This window comes from Tachypleus tridentatus, chromosome 5, assembly GCF_004210375.1.
Source record: "Tachypleus tridentatus isolate NWPU-2018 chromosome 5, ASM421037v1, whole genome shotgun sequence".
NCBI classification, from domain to species: Eukaryota; Metazoa; Arthropoda; class Merostomata; order Xiphosura; family Limulidae; genus Tachypleus; species Tachypleus tridentatus.
The window spans coordinates 21,305,072-21,330,123 of NC_134829.1; the positions used below are offsets into that span (position 1 = coordinate 21,305,072).

At 34.8% G+C, this 25,052-nt stretch overlaps 1 protein-coding gene across 2 annotated transcripts in view; it reads right to left on the reverse strand.

Annotated features, from left to right (window-relative positions):
- Positions 1 to 25,052, reverse strand: part of LOC143250676 (uncharacterized) — a 204,317-nt gene that overhangs the window by 101,900 nt on the left and 77,365 nt on the right. For both annotated transcript variants that reach the window (XM_076501567.1, XM_076501568.1), the window contains one exon: positions 19,431 to 19,533. In XM_076501567.1, coding sequence (XP_076357682.1) covers positions 19,431 to 19,533 — 103 coding nt within the window. The remainder of the gene's footprint in view (positions 1 to 19,430; positions 19,534 to 25,052) is intronic.

Here is a 25,052-nt window from a genome sequence, read left to right on the forward strand (position 1 = left end):
AAGTTATAAATGAAATTAGATTTGGATATTTTAGAAACAATGCTTTCACGTACCAAAGATTTATGTATTGTTTTGCATTTTATAAACGTGTGGTTATTGTAAAAGATACAAGGACTCCACTCTTATACTGCTACTGTTACGCTGTACTCAATCTATTGAGTGCACAAAAGAACAAATACGTTATATATATATATATATATATATATATATATATAGTTTTGTTTGTAATTAAACACAAATATAACGTTATAGGCTATTTGTGCTGTATTCACAACGGGTATGTAATTCCACAGACATGCCGCTGTGCCAATGGAGGGATATATGTAAGAAACAGGACTTGAGCATGCACATTTAAAAAAAACAGTACTGTGCCTTTAGTGGTTCAGGTCTAACAAATGAACATCACAAAACACAATGTTCACAGAACATATTTAAACTAACTATACCAATCTCGCCAACAATACATTCTTACATGCTTCACTACATACATTTTTAACGACACATACAGTGTAATACTAACATTAAAGTAACACACTCAGGTCAACAGGACCTCTAAACCTAGTAGGAAACTGAAATTAAATAGAGAAAATTTCATCTTCGGGTGAACAGGAACTCTTCTGCTCATTGTTTAAGCTGAATGCAAAACATGTTTTCTCCCATTACTGGAAACTACGATTGATAAGTCTTATGTACATTTACTTGCCTATAACTGCATGAATACTCATTACAAAATAATAAAATACAAGCTGTCTCAAATGATCTGGGATGTTGGTTAGGTTTTTACACATGTATATATACCCTTGAAACGACAGATCTACATCGAATTCTCGTTGAAACAAGAAAAACAAATGATGGTGTTTCCCAATTATAGTATCAAACAAGCGTTCTACAACAAATGTCAAAGGTTTCCAATACATGTGACAACTTTACATTATAAAATGAAAACTCTACTGTTGATTAGTAATACCAAAAGTAATTTAATGAATTATATTATTATAGTATTTCACAAACAATATCTTTATTTCCCTTTTACATAGAATGCCGAGACGTTTTTCCGTTTGACCTTCATGCAGAATAAGGATACGTCTCCTCAACCATATATATTTCATTAAAAATATTTAACTTTAACAATCTAGACAAACAGCATATACTACAAAATCTATAATTTTAGTCACACAATATCAACGTCTAGTACGGAACACGAGTAAGACTTCCAAACTATACATATTCAAAAAGTAATTTCACTTTCATATCAGTTTTATTTATGTAATTTCAACAATCTTCAAGTGCAGTAACAGGAGCATAAAATTAAGAGCGTTAGTGCACATGCATGTCAAATTACATCTTTATAAGCACAAGAATGAAACTTTAGCCTCAACATCTATGTATGTTATGCTATCTGAAACTTCGATATCAGCACAATTCACCACACTCATTCCCCGTGATAAGCATAAATTTTAAGAACAAACTGACATTAAAATGACCTTGAGTGCAAAATTAAGATCATATTCAAAAGTAGGACGAACAACAAAATTCCAACTGTTAACACACTGGAACACCAGTTTATCGAAGTGTCAGAGAAATTGGAAATATGCTATAGATTTCAAGAGGATCCATATAACTAAACCTTGATCTTAATTTTGACCCATAATAAATGAGAACGGAAATTAACGAGGCTGAATTCAGACTTGGACGTTAGTCATGCATCTGAAGTATGTAGTTACTTGTTAGTGGTTCTGCCTAATGAATTGATTAACAAGAGTAAACTTTACAAGCAATGAATGACTTTTTTTATAGCTAACACAGCTTCAACGATAAAAGCTGTCATTTAAGAAGTATTGTGAGACACACTCCCGCAAGTTTATTGCTTCATTATTGCTCGAGCATTGTTCCTACTACCGTTTGATTTCCTGATGGAATATGTCCCAAACTGCCATTCATGATCTGACTTATGCTTTACGTCGATGTTTCAAAATTAGCTTCTGGAGTATGCAAACTGGTTTGGACTTCTGTAATTCCAACATCGATGAACTTCAAACTTGAACTTCTTGTTGAAAGGTTGACTGTGATGGTTGTCAAAATTCATGTGGTTTAGAGAAGGACTTCTGCATACATGTACGTCTTGAATGGTATATTGATGTATTTGACTCCTGTAGCATTGTTCCGGACACATTGGAATTTGGATGGCTTGTTTATTGAAAACTTCTTGGAGACACACTGGGACTTGTTAATGTCATAAGCTATTTTCAGGTGTTTTATTCTGCAGAGAGGCAGTTGTGATATAGTTGGTTATTTGTTCAACTCTCTTTTAGCAGTTTGGTGAAATTTATTAATGGTTTATTTTTCTATTTATACTTCTGAATATACTACCAATTCCTCGAACAGCATTTGAAACATGCGAGAAGAATACCAGATCATGATTTGAATGTTTAGTAGCAATTCTTCCACCCAAAATATCAACCTTATAACTGTATGTTAGTGACAAATCACACATTGCAATCAATACTTTAAGACTCAACAGATGATGCTGGCTGACGTTATTACATGCTTCATTTACAACATTTTAAAGAATTGTCACCGTATAATAAATAAAAGTTCGGGAAATAAACAGTGCAATAGCATACATTAATGAACGTTTTATTTGAAAAAAATGTTTAGTATAGTTTAAACATTTAAAATTCACCAAGAAATCTAAATCTACGAGTACTTACAAACAGAAAACAAAAACCAATATACAAAGTTCTGTCACTAACAAAGATTAGTGTTATGCATTATTCTCCATTTCTTTGCACTGTCAAATGACAATTTAACTCAAAGTTTGGAATAAAAAACAAAATGTTGAAACTGTGTTCCTGTGAACATTCAGGACTGTTTCCGGTACATAAAAGACTAAACGTCAGATCTTGCATGAACATCAGTAAGTTCGGAAAGCAACTAGTAAGCTGTTGCTGCACTAACATGTAGCTGTAATGGTTTAATATAGAAGTCCAATTGCAATGATTACCTAAGAGCTTACAAACTTTGGTTGTTTTTTTTAACCACTTTTTCTGCTAAATCACTGAACCATGGACGATTTGGTAAAGAAGAAGTCTACACATTTTTTAAACACTGGTAAACAGTGAAGTATCTGAGAATTTCTTTAGCATTCGAAAGTGAAGTATGCGTTTCACATCTCACCTGCCAGCTATAAACAGTACAGAAGCATTATCAGTAGTCGTTTCTGCTCATTATGAATTAGGTATCAGTTTGGGTTTCCTGTTTTGGAAAGGACTCAAACTACATTCACACTGACACACTGAAATAAATAACGAATACTTTCCGACAGTTTTCTTAAATTCAATAGATTATTTCGCTAAAGGCTGCGCTTAGTACAGTATATAAACAATCATTTAAAATCACTACGGGAGTACAGAGAATACAGCCAACTCACTATTTTCGTATCACACAATTTAAACTTTTTTTCAAAAATCTTTGATCGATTTCTCGAACCAACTCATTTTTCTGAACTAATGAATGTGATCTAAAGTGTTTCTCAGCTTGCAAATTATACTTGCCAGCACTTGGAGGCTCATCAATCACATCAGTGAGGTTTGGCTGTCTTATAACAAACCAGTTCATACAGAAAGTTTTGGAAATATTTAAAGAGTACTTCAACTGGAAGCTTTTTACTTTTTATTGTATAATAAACAGATTTAGACAGAACTGATATACTAACCATATATAAGCAATTATTCACTCCATTCTATTTGTAAGTGTGATAGCACAGCTTTAATTCCACTGACACTGGTGTCTTTTCTTTTTTGGAAAATTTCGTAGCTCAGTTTACCATATGTCAGTCACATTTCACAAATTATGTGGAAAAGAAAGATGAAAGTGTACAGGGGAGTTAAAAATATCATGCAGCTGAAATGCTACAGTTGTCGCTTGTTGCCACCAGGGATACCAATGTGGTTTCTTTGGCATGTCTCACGGATATAAATCGGACTGTCGATTTCATCCGATCAATACGAAAATGACAAGCGAGTTGTGAGGTGAACTTGGGAAATGTCATCAACCAATAGATGCAATTCTGAAGCAACTATCAGAAAAGAGAGTAAAGTTTATAATGTCCACAGAGGACCTTGTTTCAATGTTGGTGTGCACAAGTTCGAACCCAGTTTGAGGGCACGGTTTACATTAGTGGTAAACCACGCACATTCAGACTGTTAAAGTTCACCGAAACTGTCACTGAGTTAAATGAATCCACGTCTAAAATGCCAGCATCTGGGTGATAGAGAGCACATGATGTCGCGTGGTTTATGCGTTTGCGAATGCCAATTAGCAAATGTGTCCTTACAAGTTGCATAGTGTTCAGACATCGAAGAAGATAAATTTAACCATCGTACTGATCTTACGTGGCAATTCTTGGCAATATTGAAAGTTGATAATTAACGAATGGCCTACTGAAACCTTTTCTGGAAGTCTCAGCATGCACAAATGTTCATCTCATCGATAGTCAGGTAACAGTACGGTGTGGTTCACAGCTGAATTTATTAAATCACATTTGAAAAACAATCAACACATGGACATTAAACCTGCACAATCAATATTATATGATACTAGACAATTCTCACAACAAATGTGATTACCCTGCTGTAAAACAAAATGTGACAGATTATAATTTACATGCAGAATACTGGTAACCAAGTGAAACATATTTTGCAGGATCACTTTTAAGACAGATTCATTACATGCAAGCTTCTTCAAGAATGGCGATATTATTCACTGTATCTAACACTAGCTGATACCCGTTTCTTTAGGGGGGGGTACTTAAATTATGTGTACTATGACAAGCCTTACACACTTTTAGACCATAAAGTGGCCAGTACACCAGATATGTGTTGTAACTGTTGTTGTAATATCTATTGTCATATGTATACAATGCTAAAGGATAACGTTTTGAACAGTTGTTATAATTGATCAGGCATAAGGTCGCAACGGCATATGTGAATCTGAGTGAAACCTTTAACACTTCTATGCAGTTTCACTTTCCTATGTTACACCGTTTGTGATACATGTGTTAAATGTCAAATTGTTTGTTTGTTTTTGAATTTCGTGCAAAGCTACATGAGGGCTATCTGTGCTAGCCGTTCCTAATTTAGCAGCGTAAGACTAAAGGAAAGGTAACTGGTCACTACCACCCACCGTCAACTATTGGGCTACTCTTTTACCAACAAATAGTGAGGATTGACCGTCACGTTACAACACCCCCACAGCTGAAAGGACGAGCATGTTTGGGGTGACGGTGGTTCGAACCCGCAACCCTCGGATTACGAGTCGAGTGTCTTATCTAGTTGGCCATGGTAAGCCCGTTAAACTGCGAAATTTACCCTATAATCACCTTTTATAAAGAGAACTAAGCAAAACTTGTTTTAATGACAAATATTTTCCACAACCTCTTACCTGATCGTCTGTTTCTGAACTACGCGCAGTTTAGGAGGTAAAATGTTAAAATTCTAATTGAAATAAATTTGTTTGTTGACAAAATAATAAAATTCAGAAAACTAGCTTCATGAGAATGTTATGATTTACCGTATCGTAAGATTTTTTAAATGCCAAAAAATATAGTTCTTCCATTTTTTCAATAATACCCACTGAATATAAATTTCTTTACCCTTTTAACCTTGTAATTATTGTTGTTTTAGTACAATGCTAGAGAATGAGATGTGTTCCTGGAAAATCATCCATCTAAATATTTGAGTTTTGTTAACTTGTTTGTGTGAAAGTTCGCGCAAAGCTAAAAAAGGGCTATCTACTCTAGTTATTCCTAATTTAGCAGTTAAAAACTATACGAAAAGTAGCTAAACCACTAATTTCCATCTCTCGGGCTACTCTTTTATTAACAAGTAGTGAGTGGGCTTGATCGTATCATTATAGCATCCCCCGCGGCTGAAATCCCTCAGATTGCAGTTCAAGCGTCCTAACCACCTGGCCATGTTGGGTCTATTTAATCAGAACTATTTAAACTAAAATACGTTAACAGAACCTCTGTATTACGAAACCTAGTTACGGAAAACACTTTAAAATCCATATTACTTGTAGTTTTCCACCAGTCTTTCACCTCCTGATTTTTAGACATTGTTTGATATACATACCTAATAAATTATACTTCTGAACAAAACAACACGGCCTTCTTCGATTTTTCGGAAGCACTTTCTACACTTCGAGAAATACGACCTGTACATTTCCATTTGCAGCCTAAAAATATTACATATTGTGAAAGGGGCCGAGGAGTTACAAATATTAAAAAGCATCGTCCAGAATTCATAGCCCTTCACATATACTAAAAACAGTCCTAGGGTCTACTCAAGTTCTTCCCACCATTAGCAGGCTGCGGAATCTTACAACTGAGCTAGCATTCAGTATTACAAGAGCAATTTTGCATTCACACAACTGGAGTACAACAAAACTCTGGTGTTCCTTCTTTCTTTTTCGTGATAACTACTGGCGGTGCCACATGCTTTGTCAACTGCCTGATCCTACCTTTTAAAATAATTTCGAATCAAGTGCTTCGAAGAATCCTAGTAAGTTATTATACTGGTTGCATATCTCAGTTGCCGAATACTATTTGTGTTACCACACAACTATTAGTCAAACAAAAACGTTTGTATACCATGTTAATACTTGTTAAAGTTTTCATCAGCAGCAGCAATAGTCTTCATCCATTGTCTTCAGGAGTTTATGACGTGTTTTTTGTTCTTGGATATGACAAGAAATAAAGTAATACTATCTACTTTTGTTTACTTGTCCTTAAAACACTAAGTAAACAAACCAGCAATTTTATAGTAACCCGCCTATACTTATACACAATAAATAACATTTTTGTTTTAGAAAATGTTTAATACAAGCCATTATCACTGTGGGTATTGGTGCCAACACAAGACTGGATTCAAAGTTTCTCAAGAACTTCTATTTGTACATTAAGAATATTAACTTCATCTTAAATACATTCCAGAAATTCAATACTCTTCGGTTTTTAATTGGTTAGCACTGGATTATTTTGAGATATATATGCAGCCCCTTACTACAAAAGGCTCAACTCTTGTGGGAAACTGTATACATGAGGTTGAGTCAAGCTATTCCACTCACATGTAATCAGTCTCTATTTGCTGAAACGTCACTATTAACTGGCCATGACTGGTGACGTAATTAGAAGTGATACAGCACACGTCTGAGAAAAACTGTGGCAGTTATATATATCCACCAGGTATTTGACCTGACAATCATGTATCTTTACTAACACATAACCACACCATACTGAATATAACATTCAGCCGAGTCAAACTCCACCCTTATAATGCAAAACATCAGTTATTTTTGCCCAAATTAATGGTTACATCTAATTTAGAGAAACTTTAAAATAAATGGTCTAGAAGCACTCATTGATTGTATCTGACATTTTTGATATTACCAAATATTCGGCAAAGTGACTATTACTGTCTTATGTTCTGGATGCAAATAACCTATAAAAGGTCTTCTATCCAGTAATTAATAACAAATATGTTGAAAAAGCTCAAAATTCTGGTCAAATTATTGACAAATGAATATCCAGGTGCAACAGACTCAAAATATTCCCGTTTTTAGGGTAACTCCTTTCTTGTTTAACTTGCAACACCTGTGATTCTGCGAATGGAGCTACCTCAGACATACTCTTTACTCTACGAGATGTAGGTTATATGAGAAACTGTTGAACGTAATGTTAGTTTTCCCAATCTGGCACATTATTTGAAGTCATTATTTTGAACCTCAATGGCAGAGTCAAAACATCTTTTACACCTCAGTGATAATATGGGTCCTAATTGTATGACCGACGACGATCTTGAACAATAAATTTCTGTTTGTTGCAGTAAATGAATGAGCAGCTTCTCGAAGATACATGATAAATCTTTGGTTGCTGTTGAGCGTCCTTTGTAGGAGAAGAGGAGGAAATCAACTGAGTGTGTGACCTATGCTTTAATGCAAGATTCTCTCTTGCACCAAGATCCATAAAGCTTGACTTACCTCTCCTATTCCCAACACCAGACAAACACGTGACGTTTCTTCTCCCTGGTTAGAAGGTACGTATCAGCTGACAAACAAGTCATGAGTGAAACTCCTCAACATGATAAAGAACGAGAAGACATGATGACAAGTGGCAGTTGAGAAGATAGTAGCGAAACGTTAAAACCTACACCACCACCAATATTATCAACTGAAGGAATGCGAGAATTTGCCCACTTCCAGCAACTTTCGTATCATTCTCTATTCTCGAGAAAAGATTCAAGTTAGAATCCTAAAACCACGTGCATTTAAGCTAAGATAATGAGCTATTACTCAAGATACGAGAGTACTGTTACTAAAAATCTTAAATTGTGACAACGTAAAGAAAGAATAGAACACGAACATCAATCGTTGAATATGAGGAAGTAAAACATTGACATACGATAAGAACATCAGATTCAGGTAATATTTATAAAATATACAAACGACAGCCTCAGTTCTTCTTTTAACAGCGATTCGTAAGATAATTTTGTTTATTGAGTGCCATAAAAAACAAACGAACGAGCCAAACAATCAATATGAAAAAGTGAAAACTTATCTCGGAAATATATTTACATAATAAAGTTTCTGTCACCAAACTTTCATCATTTCTGGTGCGTTCGATAACGTTTGGTAAAAACTTCAGAATCTGGATTGTCGATTTTATAATGAAGCTTCGAAATTAGCAGCCCAACAAGTGAAGTTCATTCTAATCCTTTGATTTGTTTTATTTCAACATAAAAGTACGTACTACATCTAAAATCGATACAAATTATATATGATTGTGTAAAGCTAAAGAGAAAAACGCATTTTGTACACGTGCTTTCACTGATTCACATTCATCGTACAATGTCATACAAACGAACAACAATACACATCCGAATTCATCGCCATATTTGTTGTTCCATTCTGCACAATAAAGTATAAGAGTGAGGGAAAGGGAATATGAGAAGCTTATTTGTTATTTTTTTTTATGACGTAAGGACTTAATGGGTGTTTTATTTGATTCTGAAAGATCTTAACATTCAAAATACACAACCACCCTTAGATTTCTTGGCAGATTTAAGAACAGGTTAAGCAAGTCACACCCGAAACTCCATTACTCATTGCTTTTCTTTCACGTACTTTGTTAACGTTCAGTTCGACAGTTCTCTTCACACATCCTACGTGAGAGATACCTGTCCAAAACAGGTTGTTGTTTACTCTTAATTAGAATATTTATTTTCATTATTTAATAATGTAGCTGTAATTTAACGTGTCTTACCATTTGACGTCCAACTTGCAAAAACGTTACCACCTGACAATAATCCTAATTTTACGTTCACTTCAATAAAAACTACGTGGTCCGAGAGAGAGAAAATCGTCATAGGTGAAGAATATCCAAGCTTGATGGGGGTTTAAGCACAGTCCTATTCCTAGGCTAAAACATCAATTGAGAAGAAATTTTACACACGTCAGTGACACTTAGAATTGATTCGCACACAAGGTAAGACCATAAATCAACGTGCTCAATACCCGCTTAAGAGTGAATCAGCAATGAATTTTCCGTATCTCAACTCCATCAAATCAAACATCATGTTCAGTAAACACTACACATTTTTAGGAACAGCATATATAACAATAGGTGTTTGGTGACACCTGAAAAAAAAACAAAGGTACAAAGAAGAAACGGGACTCAAACATTGAACCTTCAACTAACGACACTTTATATTTAAAATATTAAAACCGTAATAGAAGGAAAATTGTTAATAACAACAAAATTCGGAAAAACATTTTGGTTTCTTAACGAAAATATGATTTATTGTATCGAAAGTTTTTTTAAGTGCCAAAAATAACTGCAGCTGTTCCATTTCACAATACCAACTGAATAAACTTCTTTACACTTTTAACCCTGTAATTGTTGTTGTTTTAACAACGCTACAAAATGAGCTATATGCGTTCCTAGAAAGTCATGCAGCAAAGGTTTTCGGTTTGGTTGGTTAATTTGTTTGGTTTTATATATGTAAAAACGGCTCGTTTGGGTTGAGAAAAATTTTTACGTAGAAGAGTAAACAACGTTTCGACCTTCTTCGGTCATCGTCAGGTTCACAAAGAAAAAAAGAGGTAACTGACCGGAAACTGACCACATGTTTGAAAGAGGTTCTGTAACTGTGTGTCGGAATGTAGAGGGCAGGCTTAGATGTTTGAATATATAATTTTATATTTATTTTATTAATATTATTATTATTATATATTATATTATTTTTTAATATAGATAAAGGTGTTCTTGTTTGGTTTTGTTTTGAATTTCGCGCAAAGATAATCAAGGGCTATCTGCGCTAGCCGTCCATAATTTAGCAGTGTAAGACTAGAAGGAAATCAGCTAATCATGACCCGCCGCAAACTCTTGGGCTACTCTTTTACTACTGAATAGTGGGATTGACCTTAACGTTATATTGCTCCCACAGATGAAAGGTAGGTCGGAGATTCGAGCCCGCGACCTGCAGATTGCGAGTCGAGCACTCTAACTACCAGGCTATGATTTTTTTTCTGGGGGGGGGTATAGACAGAAAACAAATTACTTTTGTTAACAATACCAAGTTAGTAATAATAATCATACAACTAATAATAAGTGGGATGCAATTTACTGTTAACATAATTAGAAGGTTTATTCTTGCTTTGATGACTTGTTAGTTTCCAATACAGACGAAATATTTGAGCTTATTTGATAAAATGTTTGTGGATGAACTTAGGATTATTAAAACATTGTGTGAAAAGTACCCGGGGTTGCCCACTCATGGTCTGTGCGTTTTACCCACTTTGGAGAATCGAACCCTGCATTTTAGCTTTGTAAGCTTATAAAGTTACCGCTAATCAACAGGGAGACATTAGCCGTATTAAGCTTTTAGTGTCACCTGGTAATTTTGTAGTTAGGAAAACAATTTCTGTCATAATGGTTGCCCATCGGTACATTTAATGTTCAGCTTTCTTCATGTTACACTTTAATCGCATACAATAGATTTATAGCACTTTTTTTTGAGGGCATTCTAAGATTTCTAAGATTAATTTCAGCAATTTGATAGTTTCTATACAATATCTTAGCTTGATAAATTGAATTAAATGACTTGTCAATAAATATTTCGAAAAAATGTGAGAATGTGAATTCGTCTTACTAAACACATACAAATTCGAAGGATCATAGGTTGATTTAGAACGTTTGTTCAAGGGTACACAGTAGCTACCAGTACATAGCCGTTTCTAGATTTAGGCTAGAAGGAAAGCACCTAGTCAGACAAAAGCAGCTATACTCACGGGCTAATTTTGTCTGACGCATAACGAACCCATAATCCCTCCAGTTGAAACTGGATCACAAATAGTCGTAAAGATTATACATTTTTGTAACATGGCGTAGAAGTACGTGTTTAATGGAGTTATTTCTTTGTGAAGAACGTTACATTGAAACAATAGAAAAAGTTACATCACTACTGAAGACACGAGAATTGATTCACAAAAGATATCAGTACCTAAGCATAAAAGGGCGACACCGTGTGCTAAAATCTAACACGTAATGTTGTCAAGTTAATATTGAATTAGGTTCCATTAATCTACTAAACGAAAGTAAAGTAATACACTTAAGTGTCTTATCTTGAAGCGATAGATATATGAAGTTTTAACAGTGTAAAACTAATTATTCAAATAAATATATTTATAAAATATGTAAAAAATGTACTGTGAACAAACATAGTACCAAGTTCTACATTACAGTGTCAATATGGACTGTTTCAGTTTATCAAAATTACATTAATTATGACCTCAATGTAGACTACATGTCAATTACAAATTTATCATTTATTACCTCAGCTCGAACTACAAGACAATTCATCAGAAATTCATTATTCAAGACCTCCATCTGGACTTTAAGTCAACTAACCAGAACTACGCTCATTATGATTTCACTTTGGACTGCAAGCCAGCTCACTAGAGCTACACTAGTTATCACCTTAGTATGAACTTCAAGATAGCTGACCAGAACTAGTTATAACCTCATCAATGGACAAAAACTACACTAGTTGTCATCTCAATATGATCTAGGTGTCATGTAACTAACAAATCCTGATTGACTACAAATACTTTAACCAAATACATTTTTATATCTTTGAATGCAGTTTTTTTCTAATCATAGCTAGTGTTTAAAAAAGCAGTATTAATTTGAAAAGAAAATCGTAAGTTAGCAAAGTATATCATTAATACAAAAATTTAAAGATTCCAAAACATTTGGAGTCAGTCACTATGACAGTTTCATCATGTTGCATGTAATCCTATTCGCATGCGCATTTTCGTCTTGGTCTTCTGGGTGTACAACGTAATCTAAACAATTTAAAAAGTCATCGACACAGCTTTTTTGTTTTTTAGAGCAAAGTCACATTGGACAATCTACTGTGTCCACCGCGCGTAATCAAATCCTGGATTTTAGCGACCCATCCACTGTCCCACCTCGACGTAACAATGAAAAATTTATAAATTGAGAAATAACTCTAACTTAATAGTCGGGAAGTAATTTTACTTATCGAAAGAGGAAATTTCGAAACGAAATATATCAGCAGACTTTCATTTTCGACGTTTTCCCTCCCTCCCCATTACGAAACACTTACTAGCTTCGAACAAAAACCAAACACACAAAATAAGAAGTTCGTTATTCCATTACATAACTTCATCATTTTCGTTTGTATAAAACCGAATACGTAAATGTGAAGATTTATGGAGCAGTTTAACTACAAGAACAGTTAAAGTACTTTCTTATGATCTTCCAACTACCGTTATACATATTTGCGACAAGTCTATTGATCGTTTTAAAAGGAATACGTACAAACTGTATCCAACTGTAAGTGGAAGACCACAATGATATTCACAAAGCATTTTTGGGAAAGGACGCTTTTCTCAGCACAGGTGATATTTTTTTTTTTGCCAACCCTCTTCGTCAAGAAGTTATTTATTGGACGACAATCTGAGGTTATCCTCTTACTGAGTTCCCGTTCTTACACATTTTTCAACTTCGTGACAATTACAGGAACTCGTTCAGGCTGCTATACATCACCTTTAGGAAGCAAACATTTCAGCCTTATTCACACGCCAAGAGAAGTCAGTCGTTAAAGCACGAGTGAACAAAGACCTTATAGGTGTCCGAGACAAACCACCCATTCATTCTGTCTTTAGTTTTATAAGCTTCTTGAAGTATGTGTCTCTTCGCCTAGCCGGGATTAGACGTTGTGTGGTGCCGTTGACTACAGCGACAGAAGAAGGACACCATATTTGCATATACGTACGTAGTAGCTATGGGGAAGAAATTCCTATCTATGTATAGATAAAGCGAAATAAAAATGATAAAGTATTACGATACAAATGAGTGTCAGAGGGCGGATTAATGAAAAGATATATGGACGTTGTAGCATCCTGTACGGTACATGACGTGTGCATTTTATTTCAATAACTTCGTTCATATACGAAGTTGTCATTCCAAATTTTACTGCAAAGAGATTACTTTCAGACAAGGTCACGGAATCGCTAATACAGTTTCATACACTGTATAGAATATTATTTAGAATCGTTTCGTTGTTGAAGATGATCTAATCACGTTTATTAAAAGATGAAATATGTGACCGTTAAAGAAAGTAGACAGAACACGAAACGCAAGAAAACTGAAAACCATACGCAAGTTATTTAAGGGTCAGTGTATTCCAAGTCTGCTCTTTGGACGTATTTTTATCCAATGAGCTCTAATATCAAACGCATTTCTTCTCAGTCCGTCAATAAACAAACTTGAACGTTTCAAAGGTCAGCCTAGGAAACTTTTAAAAAAAATTAACTGAGACCTTCTCTCTGTAGTTTCGTGGAATATTAGGCTTAGAGACTAGTTTTAAAGTACATCAAATAAGGAAGCTTGTCCACTTAAGATTTAAAATTATCTAGACACGTTAGTATTGTGTTTCAGATGAACTACATTTTTCACATTCTTTATGATAAGAAATCACATAGGTTGAAAACTCAAATAAATCAATACAAAACACCCGATAAAACGAGCGCTTTCGGAAGCTCCATTCTTTCTTATATACGTCTCAAAGAGCAAGTCCAGTGAGTCATGTACATCAGCCTAAGCACCGTGTTTAACTGCATTATATTATAAAAGCTTAGGCACTGGTGAAATTGAGGGAAATTGACGCTCTATCACAGTGGTTCTCAAAGTGTGGAACACAGTCCACTGGTGTTAGGAGAGCAGATCCATAATACAAGTCTAATCAAAAGCAGTGCTATTTTCCCATTAATTCTGATCTTTTTATTATTATTATGGTAGGAAGAGAAAGCGGGAGGTACAGGACCATTATGTGATCTTGCAACAATATGTTGCATATAATATTACTGACATGTAAATACGGACATCTGCTACAAGTTTGTCGGACAAAATTACATTCAGTTAGGTTTGTCCAATGTTTTAAGTGCTTCGATTCCAAAATGGGAAAACGCTCGAAGAGCACTAAACCGTGTAAAAGTAATTACACTTATAAAACTAATTATTAGTAAGAATGAGATAAGCGTCATTAGATAACTTGACATTTTTGAGAAAAAACTTAGCTCGTTCTAATAAACGCAAGTACAGCCAAAGTAAGCCTTAATATTTCATAAACGAGTGACATAGGCGCTGTTTCAACCAAAATTTATCAACGTTTAAGCAAAAGGCTTCGTCGACAGAGAGGGTACAGACAGACAGGGAGGGTTACAATGAAAATCAGGCGACTAAATTACTGTTAGTCTTACAGCGAAACATTTCTACAGACGTGCGACTATTAAAATATCCCGTTTTGTATGTTGTAGCCTAGCTGCCCTAAAATATTTAGTATTGATAAATAATATCAGGGCCTGGCATGAGAAAGGGTGTTAAGGCGTTTCACTCATAATCTGAGGGTCGCGGGTTTGAATCCCGGTCGCACCTAACATGCTCGCCCTCCCAGACGTGGGGGCGTTATAATGTGCGGTCAAGCCCACTTTTCGTTGGTTAAAGAGTAGCCCAAGAGTTGGCGGTGGGTGGTAATGACTAGCTGCCTTCTCTCTAGTCTTACACTGCTAAATTAGGGACGGCTAGCGCAGATAGCCCTCGAGTAGCTTTGCGCGAAATTCAAAACAAACTAATAGACAATAATATCAGCACATAGCGTCTGAAATAGACAAATTGTAACTGAAATATTATCATACTGAAAGCTAGTACTGGCTTAGTGAGGGGTGAGGCTTTGACTTAACTTACGTTTAATTAATACACACACACACACATCTATTAATATGGTGTCTATGTCTGGCTGTCTTCCAATCCATAGTATACCCTATAATTTCTGTGTAACGACCCACCCACTATCTCACACTTTCTTATGTTTGTCGCCTTGTCGATCTACCTACAAGTCTCTTTATCTTTATACACGTGTCTGTTTGTACATTGATTAATCCATCAATTTATCTACTACATAATTTTTTCAATAGGTGGTGTGTGTGTGTCAGATCTACCAATTAATCTGTTTACGCTATCTATGCATCAGCGTTTTTATCCACCAAGATATTGTACGTTACTTCTCTATGTTTCTTATTATTGCCGTTATAACAGTGGATATCTGCTTGTCTGTAATCCATAGAAACATGCTTATCAAAAAGTACTCCAAAAAGGCCACCTTGCCTAATAATATATTGCATAAAGCGATAACACGTAGGAGCTTAGAAAAGATCCACACAAATATGCTTGTGCAATCGATCAGATACTACCACGAAGGTTTACTGACACAGGTGGGCTGTTCGAAATTCCTAAAAACACACCACGTGCATTTCAGAGAGCAGAATCAATCTTCAGATAAAAATAAGCGTACATCAATCAAGGTACTCACTCAATAATAATAAAGTGGAAATTAGACATCAGAATAATTAAAATTTCAGTTACTGCAAAAATTCCGTAAAAGTACCTGATGCTAAAATATATTAAGTGTAAATAATAAACGGTACTTATTACAATGCCATGATTGGTTTTACACATCATATATTAATACTATCACACACACACACACACACACACATATATATATACTAGTGAATAAACAAAATCGAAATGTTCCAAAAATGCATTTTTCTTGATTTTTAGTCTATATTTATTAATTTCAAATAAACGTGTCTTGATTTGTTAAACTGTCGATAAATGGTTCATACCGTTTTGATTTCCATGGCAACCTGTTGTATTTTTGCAAGCGAAGATTCTTAACATGTTATCACTTGTTACTTAAATCATCTTACGCTGTTGGATTGGTTTAGTGTCTTTCTAATTTCGCGCAAAGCTACTCGAGGGTTATCTGTGCCAGCCGTCCCTAATTTAGCAGTGTAAGACAAGAGGGAAGGCAGCTAGTCATCACCACCCACCGCCAACTCTTGGGCTACTCTTTTACCAACGAATAGCGACATTGACCACATATTATAACGCCCCCACGGCTGAAAGGGTGAATATGTTTTGGTGTTATGGGAATTAGAGCCCTTGACCCTCGGATTACAAGTCTTATGCCTTAACCACCTGATCATGTCAGGCCTGTTGGATAGGAAATGCTCTTATAAATACGCGCGCACGCGCGCGCGCGCGTGCGTGTAAAAATCCAAATAGGCAAATCTACTTTAAGTTACTTGTTTCTAGAACAAGCTCTAAAAACAAAACAAATGTGACATAAATCTTGATTATGTTTTCTACAAAAAATACCTTATTTTTCACTCTAATATTTTTGTGGGATGGATAATTTGCGCTACATAATCTAATGCGCTTTTTTTAAAAATATCTTATCATTATTATGATAATGCTTTTGTTTAAAAATCCGGAACCTGATGGCCGACTTTAAAACAGAACCTCATTTATAGTATGTCTTATGAACAAGAAAGTTTGTCTTACAACTTAAGGCCATGAATGTTTCTCACGTGGGTACGAGAAATTATTAATTCCGCCAACTAATTAAAACCTCGCCTACAAGAGCATTGCCTTGTACAACCTATGAAGGTGATATACGATAAATACAGTGCCACATGTAAACCAAGAGTGCGAGAGGAATGGCATACATACGACCTTCGTGTAACCTTGCTGATACAGTCAGTAGATGACAAGGTTTTGTAACCATTAGCAACACCCTCACCTTCACGTCTGCTGCCTTAAATGTTAAAACTATGGGTGGGATAAAACATTAGCTAAATCCACATGCCTCTCTCTTTTACACAAAGTGGTTGTAAGGAACCAAAATATTTTGTTGCTGTTGTTGTTTTTATTCGAACTAGCACCAAGGTAGAAACTTCTAGATAAAAGAAAAAAGGCCAGCTGGTGTCCTTTGAGGCACGCACTAGTTTTTACTAAGCCTTCTCCCCGTGTATGGAGCCAAGAAAGTACGAAAAAATGTTTTCATTGCATTATTTGTGAACAATCGATAACCTTGGAAAATTAATTATTGATGTTTCTGGTAATTCGTTTCTAAGCGACGGTTTTCATCACCCAACTTCATTTCAAATGTAATAATAATAATCCATCATAGTTAAGTGGTTTCTGTCTAATATTTATAATCTACTAGTCATATGCTGAAACATTCAGTGGAGGTCATTAGACAGCATTAAGTCTTAGTGAATGGATATGTTTTAAAATATACCCAGTTAACAACAGATGAACTTAAACCTTTATAATTAAAGTACTTATGGATTTTTAAAAAAGAAAGAAGCATACGATTGTGACAATAAGTCTAGTTCGGCTGAAACTTATTAAAATGGAAAAAAATCGAATTCTTTAGATTTTCGCGCAATGCTTTACGAGGGATGTCTGCCTATAGCCGTCCTTTATTTTGAACCGACAGATTAAAGAAGATACAACTAACCATCAGCACCTACTCCTAACACTCTTACCTAACTAAACAATAGGATCTTACAGCTATTCTTAAAGTGCTCCTATTGCATCAGTACAGAGAGCACTTGTGATGAAACTTTATGAACGTTTGGATTCGCAGTATAAGGCACCCTAACAATGAGACCAAATAATGTACTACAATTCCTAATAGTCCTAGGAAGTTATAAATTTACACTATGTACTACTTTATTTATACTGGCTACATCAAATATTATATAATTTTATTACAGATTAACAATTGTCTTAATAGATTTCCAGCAGTGCTGTTTGTGGGAATGTCTAAAACGCATCAAATCAGAATCGTATGGGTAGCTACAATAAACCAATATTAAAAAAATGTATTTAAAATGCTGCTACGTTCTCTTCCTACCAATAAACGGACAATTAAAACTGAATAGGTTTAAATTGTTTATCATCTTATTCCGATGTCCCATCATACGATACGTGATTCAACAGTGATGGCCCTTTTATATTATTCGAACACAATATTACTTAGTTATGGTTAGTTTTTGCTGTGGAAGCATAAATTTGACAGTCCTGGAAAGCGGAAACTTCACTTGATATTTTGGTTCGCATATTAAGCTGCTCTTAGTTTTGTTACTTTATACAAACCAAATCAGTTACAAAATTTTTTTTGTACGTTTGCAGTTTTTTTTAAAATTGTATTTAGACCAAAATATCCTGAAGTAGAGCAAAATGGAATTAAAGTGTAGGTAGCACTACTGTGGGTAACATTATTTCGAAATTTGAAAAAAAGTAAAATATGTTAATTTAGATACCTGTGAAAAGTTAACAAAACAAAAGGATAAAAATCATATGCCAATAATATGGGCGCTTGTGTAAGAATATTTAGGAAACATAAATAATGTAACCCAAAGTGTAGGTACTTGAATGAATAAAAGTGTGGGCCCTACATCAAATAAAAATATTACTAACTATTATGCAAAATGTGAACTTCTCTTATTTAAGGACACTTAACTTGACTATAAACACGTTTTTCTGCAAAATAAAACATAAGCCGTTAACAATATTTCATCACTTAACCATCCGGGATATTCATCTTCAGAATCATTAGGTAATATTTTATCATAAAGCATCAATGTTCACTGACAACCTATAAAACAAACAGAATGATACATACGTCTGAAACAGAAACAAACAAAACAGGTACCTTTATATAATAACATTTTAAGGTTTTCAATATGCCATTCCGATAAATTATAGGCCGTAATTTCTTAGGACTCATTAAAAAATCAACAAAAAAACGTTGGTTAATTAGTAGGTTACCTATCAGTGTTTAATGCCAGACGAGGTTACTATGTCGTCACTCATCATTATAGACTATTCAAGATTGTAAAAAATAAATAAATAAACAGCTGATAACGGATTTGCTATTTTTCAAATTATGATCAAGATAAACGTAGCTATGTCATGTAGAACAACCTACCGGAAGAAACAAGAAATCCTGCAGAGAAAACTTGGAAGCCCCTTGTCGTAGTCGGCACAAAGTCAAAAATTCTTCATCTGTTGATTCTTTGTATCTCACTAAACTGGAATACAACATGAGAACTAGTTATCGTTTCATTCTTTCATAGTTTACTTAAAACACGGAAGGTATATGAAGTACAAAGTTAAACATACATTCAATAGAGAGTGATGAATCTGGTGTCATACTCTTTTTATTCATATACCCACTTTATATCACATTTTCATTTCTAAAGTGACAATTGGAATTTTCAATCAGTTAAAACGCTTACGTATTCCAAAAGTTCGATTTTGTAAACATAATATATAAAATTAACCCCAACAAATTTACCAACAAATTCGTTCCATTAGCAGCTGAACACAAGGTTTTTAACAATCAATATGGAATGTCATCCAGTGCAGGTTTGTATTACTATAATTCGAAACAGCATTTTTCAGCTTATTAAATGTTTTGAATGCATAAATATACTTTCGGTATACAGGTCAGTGCAGAAAATATATGTACGATAGTTAAGCTCTTCCTACTATCAAATGTTCCTCACAATCGACTAGGGTACTTAGAGAATTGATATAGCCTAAAATTGCAGTACTCAGATGGTCCAGATGACCATGAAATTATACTTCAAATATTGTGAACTTCCGTATGTTTCACATCTCAATACGGAAGCGTATTTACATACACACACACACGTATATATAATTTCTTAACATTTAAAATAATACTTCCGTAACAACCTTTATCATTTATATAGAATCGTTTGGAAATCATAAAAAAGTTGAAAAATTGTTTTTCACAAGAACAAGAATAACATTGACATAAAAATTCTACTGTTATGTTTCGAAAGCCCTAACAGTTGATCACAACTTGTAGTCTATGGTCAAGTTAACCCTGTAAATTGCTCCAGAGATGTTCTAAGAAGGTTACTTTCAAAGAGGGCCATCGCTTTGAAACATAATTTATTTACTGTACTTCGCGGCATGAGTTGTTAGTCCTTTTAAAACAGTAATGTCGATTGGCTTTCAATAAATTTTGCCATGGACATTAGAGGAGTGTAAACATTTAGGCGGGTTGCTATATCAAGTATACAAAATTAAAGCCAAAATATAGCACCAACACCACAACATTCTACAAATACCATAACGCATTCACAGTGGAAGTAGTCACACAACTGCTTCTTAACTCGTATTTTACCATCACAAAAATTGGAAATTTTGTAAATTAAGCAAAATATTTTTGCCATCAACATGCAAAATTTACGACCAGTCCTCAAGATTTTAGTGTTAATGGTATCAGGCAAAAGAGATTGAAACAACTTTTGACTATGTCTTAAAAAATAAAGTGGAGAGTACTCTGAAAAGATGTCAAAGGTGGAACACGTTAAAATGTGATATATTACACGCAGTAAAACTGTAGGAGACGCATTGCAGGTCACAATCCTATAAGCGAACAGCTGTGACACTCTGACAGTACTTTCGGGTGACTTTACAGATTTAGAGATAGTGAATCATCAAATTACTGGTACCGTAAACGTAAGTGGATATCTTACGTATCAAATGCTCACGTTTCTAACAGAATATACTAACTTTTCTCACTTGCACGTAGATAAATTTGCAATATTAATCTAGTTATCTGGAACGTTTTCATACCCATGTTCACCAACCAGCTCTCTTGCACCAAACTAAACGACATGAGCGGATTCAGTACCTGGATAGTTTGAAAAACGAACCTCAACAGTGATTTTATCACAACTTTGACGAAAGCTATGATATGATCAGTTTCTATAACAAATATACATTTCTCATTTTTCTTTTAAAGCGAGCATTAACACTGAGGGAAAGGAGGGTTATAATTTATTTTCAGAGGTGAAAAGAATTTTGTTCCCCTGTTGGAACTGTTTGGAAACGATATTCTGAACCTATTGTAAGATATTTTTATTACCTCCTTAGCAAGTGATTTATCTTAGATTAGTAATGACGCTATTCAAAGTTGCAACAGAAATTAGCAACAAGCAGAGAATAGAGATATGTAGTAGTTTGTTTGTAAGGGAGACCGCTACAGTATTTTTGACTAGCACAGAGTATCAAAAACGACGAGCCAACCACTACCCCACACCATCCCCCATAATATACCCTAACCTCACATTCCATAGATAACCAAAATAAATTAACTTTGCAAAACCAACTTTGACCAACAAAGAGGAAGAAAAGCGTAGTAAAAGCAGTGATGTGTCGGTAAATTTCTTTATGATTCAATCAAGTTTACGATCATCCACTGAAAGAAGTCTTAGAAATTCTATGAATACACTAATATACAGAAAAGCCGTTACATTTTGGTTACTCTACAATTTCAACATGGCCTTTATGTCAAGTTGCTTAGCAGCAAAAGTATAATCCAGTATCATTGTTAGTTTATGTACTGAACCTTTTACCCCTTTTCACAAAATGTAATATTTACTTTATCAGGAGAGGGAACGAATCGAACGTGAATGTAACAGTTTTCTGTAAATCGGAACTGGTTACGTCCACATACAAATTTTTAAAAGATTAATATAAAACTTGAATTATTCGAATACTGACGATGATATTCAGATCAAAGAATAGTCACAAGTCAAAATACAATTTAATACGATAACACAGCAGCAGATTTATTAAACAAGGAACGTCCTCTTTAACTTACAAGTAAAAAGACGATATAGTTAAAGGAAAATTCTAAATACAGTCATAACAACGAGTTAAATGTCTAAAAACAGATAATCAGAATCTGTCACGAGACGAACTGACTGCCATTTAAATACAGATGTTGACAGATAATTGTATGATATAATAGATGATGTCACGAAAGAAAATACTCGACAAAAGTTACAAGAGCACATAGTTAAATGCGAACCTGATTGAGTCGCTATATTTATTCGTCTTGACAAACAACACACTGTTTAAGACGTGAAAGAATTTTAAAGTTTAAAAGCCGAAAGTTCGAGCAACATAAAAAAATATTCTTGGAAACAAACTGTTTCGAACTTCTGTTAACGTTGTCCGCGAAGTTGTTTCTTGTTATATAAAAGTTCGTTAAACCTAAATGGCAATTATCGATCACTTTTGTTAAGCATCTTCAGAAATTTTATGGTATCACTTAATATTCTCGTGATGTTCACCAAGCCTGTATGTGAAGCCTAAATCATTTGAACCAACAAAATGTCGACAAGTTCGATCATTGATCTAAAGAGGGAAGGGGGAACGCATACTCTTCGGGTCTGTTTCATCTCAACTTGTTACCGCTGCTCAAGAACCATTTATAACACCCAGATCACGCCCTACGGTCGATGGTCACCCCTATGTCACAAGAGTGATTAAAGGCACTTGTTAGTATGTCCGGCCACGTAAATAACATTCCTTCATACGGTTGCTGTTAATTGCATATTTCTTCTAATCCTTCCCAAGAAGCGAATACTACAAGGTTTTCAGATTGTTTAATTCCCAACCACATCCAACAGAAACGAGAAAACCTTTTATATGATAAAACCAGGTATAACGTTCTAAATAAACATTTCGTGGCAGATGCTCGTGAAGAATTTAGAATTCGTTTGAAAGTTTGTGAATTTTTATTCGTGTTCTGAAGAGAATCGGTAGGTGTCCACATTCCTCACGTAATCTTGACTGCAATCAGGTAAGGGAATCTTACAATGGCCGATAGGTGGGGTATTGGGGATTATATATTATTGGGACGTATTAGCAAAGATTATAGTCGTAGATTAGATAAGATTACTGTTATAATGGTGCAAGATGAACCATTACGTTATTGTCTTCTGTATACAACAAAACTTTATCTTAAGCTACCACTTCAACGGGCGCCCTCTATCAAGGGAATTTGGAATGTAGGACGTCCAAGTTATCATTATTACTTAACTACGACTTCTAAGAAGGTATCTGTAAAATTAACTTGCTGTTATATATAATGGTATATGAAATTGCATAAAAATGAAACCGAAAGCGTAACTTTAAGAAGCTAAGGTTAACCTAAGAAACACATTCTCTAACAGCTAACTGCAGAGAATGCAATATTTAACGCACACCGCTAACTCCTGACCTATGCTAATCGAGTAGTGAGACTTGACCCTCTCCCTTATAATGAATCTCTGAACCCATAGTTCAGGGCGCGATTTAGCGCCACAAAGGAAGACTAACCGCAGACAACTGAGCTCGCAGTCCAGAACGCAAATGACCAAACCCGCGACCAGTAAAGAATAGATAAAAACAAAATAGCCACAAACTTAAGACTTTGAAACTGGCCAAGAACTACAACAAATCAAAGTAATGTTTTCTTTGTGTGTTGTTAAATACAAAGCTACGCCATGTGCTATCTGTTCTGTGTCTACTACTGGTATCGAAACCCGGTTTTTAGTGGCACGCTTCAGACTTTTGATAAGCCATCTAGGGACGCAGAGTTAGGCCTAATTGTCACTAAACAGTACTGCAATCATTGCTAATAAGTGTAACAACCAACACAAAGATTACTACAGTTATTGTAAAAACAGTACTAAAACCACACCAACAGCAATACAAGGGCAGCATAGCCATAATCAGTTTTGTACAGTCACGTATACGAAAGTTACTTGGTATCATTTTGCAATGTTGTAGTTCAGAATGGATTCGTTTCAATTTCGCGCAAAGTCACGCGAGGGTTATCCGCGCTAGCCGTCAGTAATTTAGTAGAGACAGACAAAAGAAAGGACAGCTGGTCAACACCACCAACCGTCAACTCTTTACCAGCGAAAAGTGAGACTGAAAAGCACATTATAATGCCCTATGGACGAAAGGTCAAGCATCTTTGGCAAGAGGGATTCGAAATAACGACCCGCAGACTGCGAGTCAAACGCCCTAAAATCTACCAGCCCTAACCACATGCTGAAAATTTTAAACTGTCATATCAGTACTGCTTTTGCTACTCAAGGAAAGGTTAAAAGAAGCAAATAGTGTCGTATGTGTACATTAACTTTACATTTTAAGGACAGAACAGTTTGCGACACTGACAAATGCTTTGTGTACGATAAAGAAGTTCAACACAAGATAGAACTGTAAAAATTAACGAAATATAACTTAAATAGTTTAATTTATCACAGATTTATTTACCTAACTGTGCGAATCATACCATGTGCTATTCATTGTTGTGATTTGGGGCTTGTTATATTAGTGTGTCATGCTACTGGAACTTAAAGTTTTTCAGATTAGGCATATATCTGTTCGTCGAAGTTTCATAAAAAAATAATTGTATTAAAATTGGTTTTGTACATTCACTCTTATTTTCGAACAAAACACATTCAATGTTTCAAAGCATAAGTTTATTGTACTTTAAAACACAATCACAGTCACGTACACATCAATTTCTCGTTATAATTGTGTTAAAAAGTTCCGTTATTTAAATATTGTATCAGTTTGATTTATTTTAGGGATCAATGCTGAGAGTGATTATTACACAATAGACTATTTGCGATGTGCCAGACACAGGTATCAAACCCCGATATTTAGCGTATATGCCCTCACACTTATTATTAAACCACTGGGGAACCTTAAACAAAATAAGCGAGTC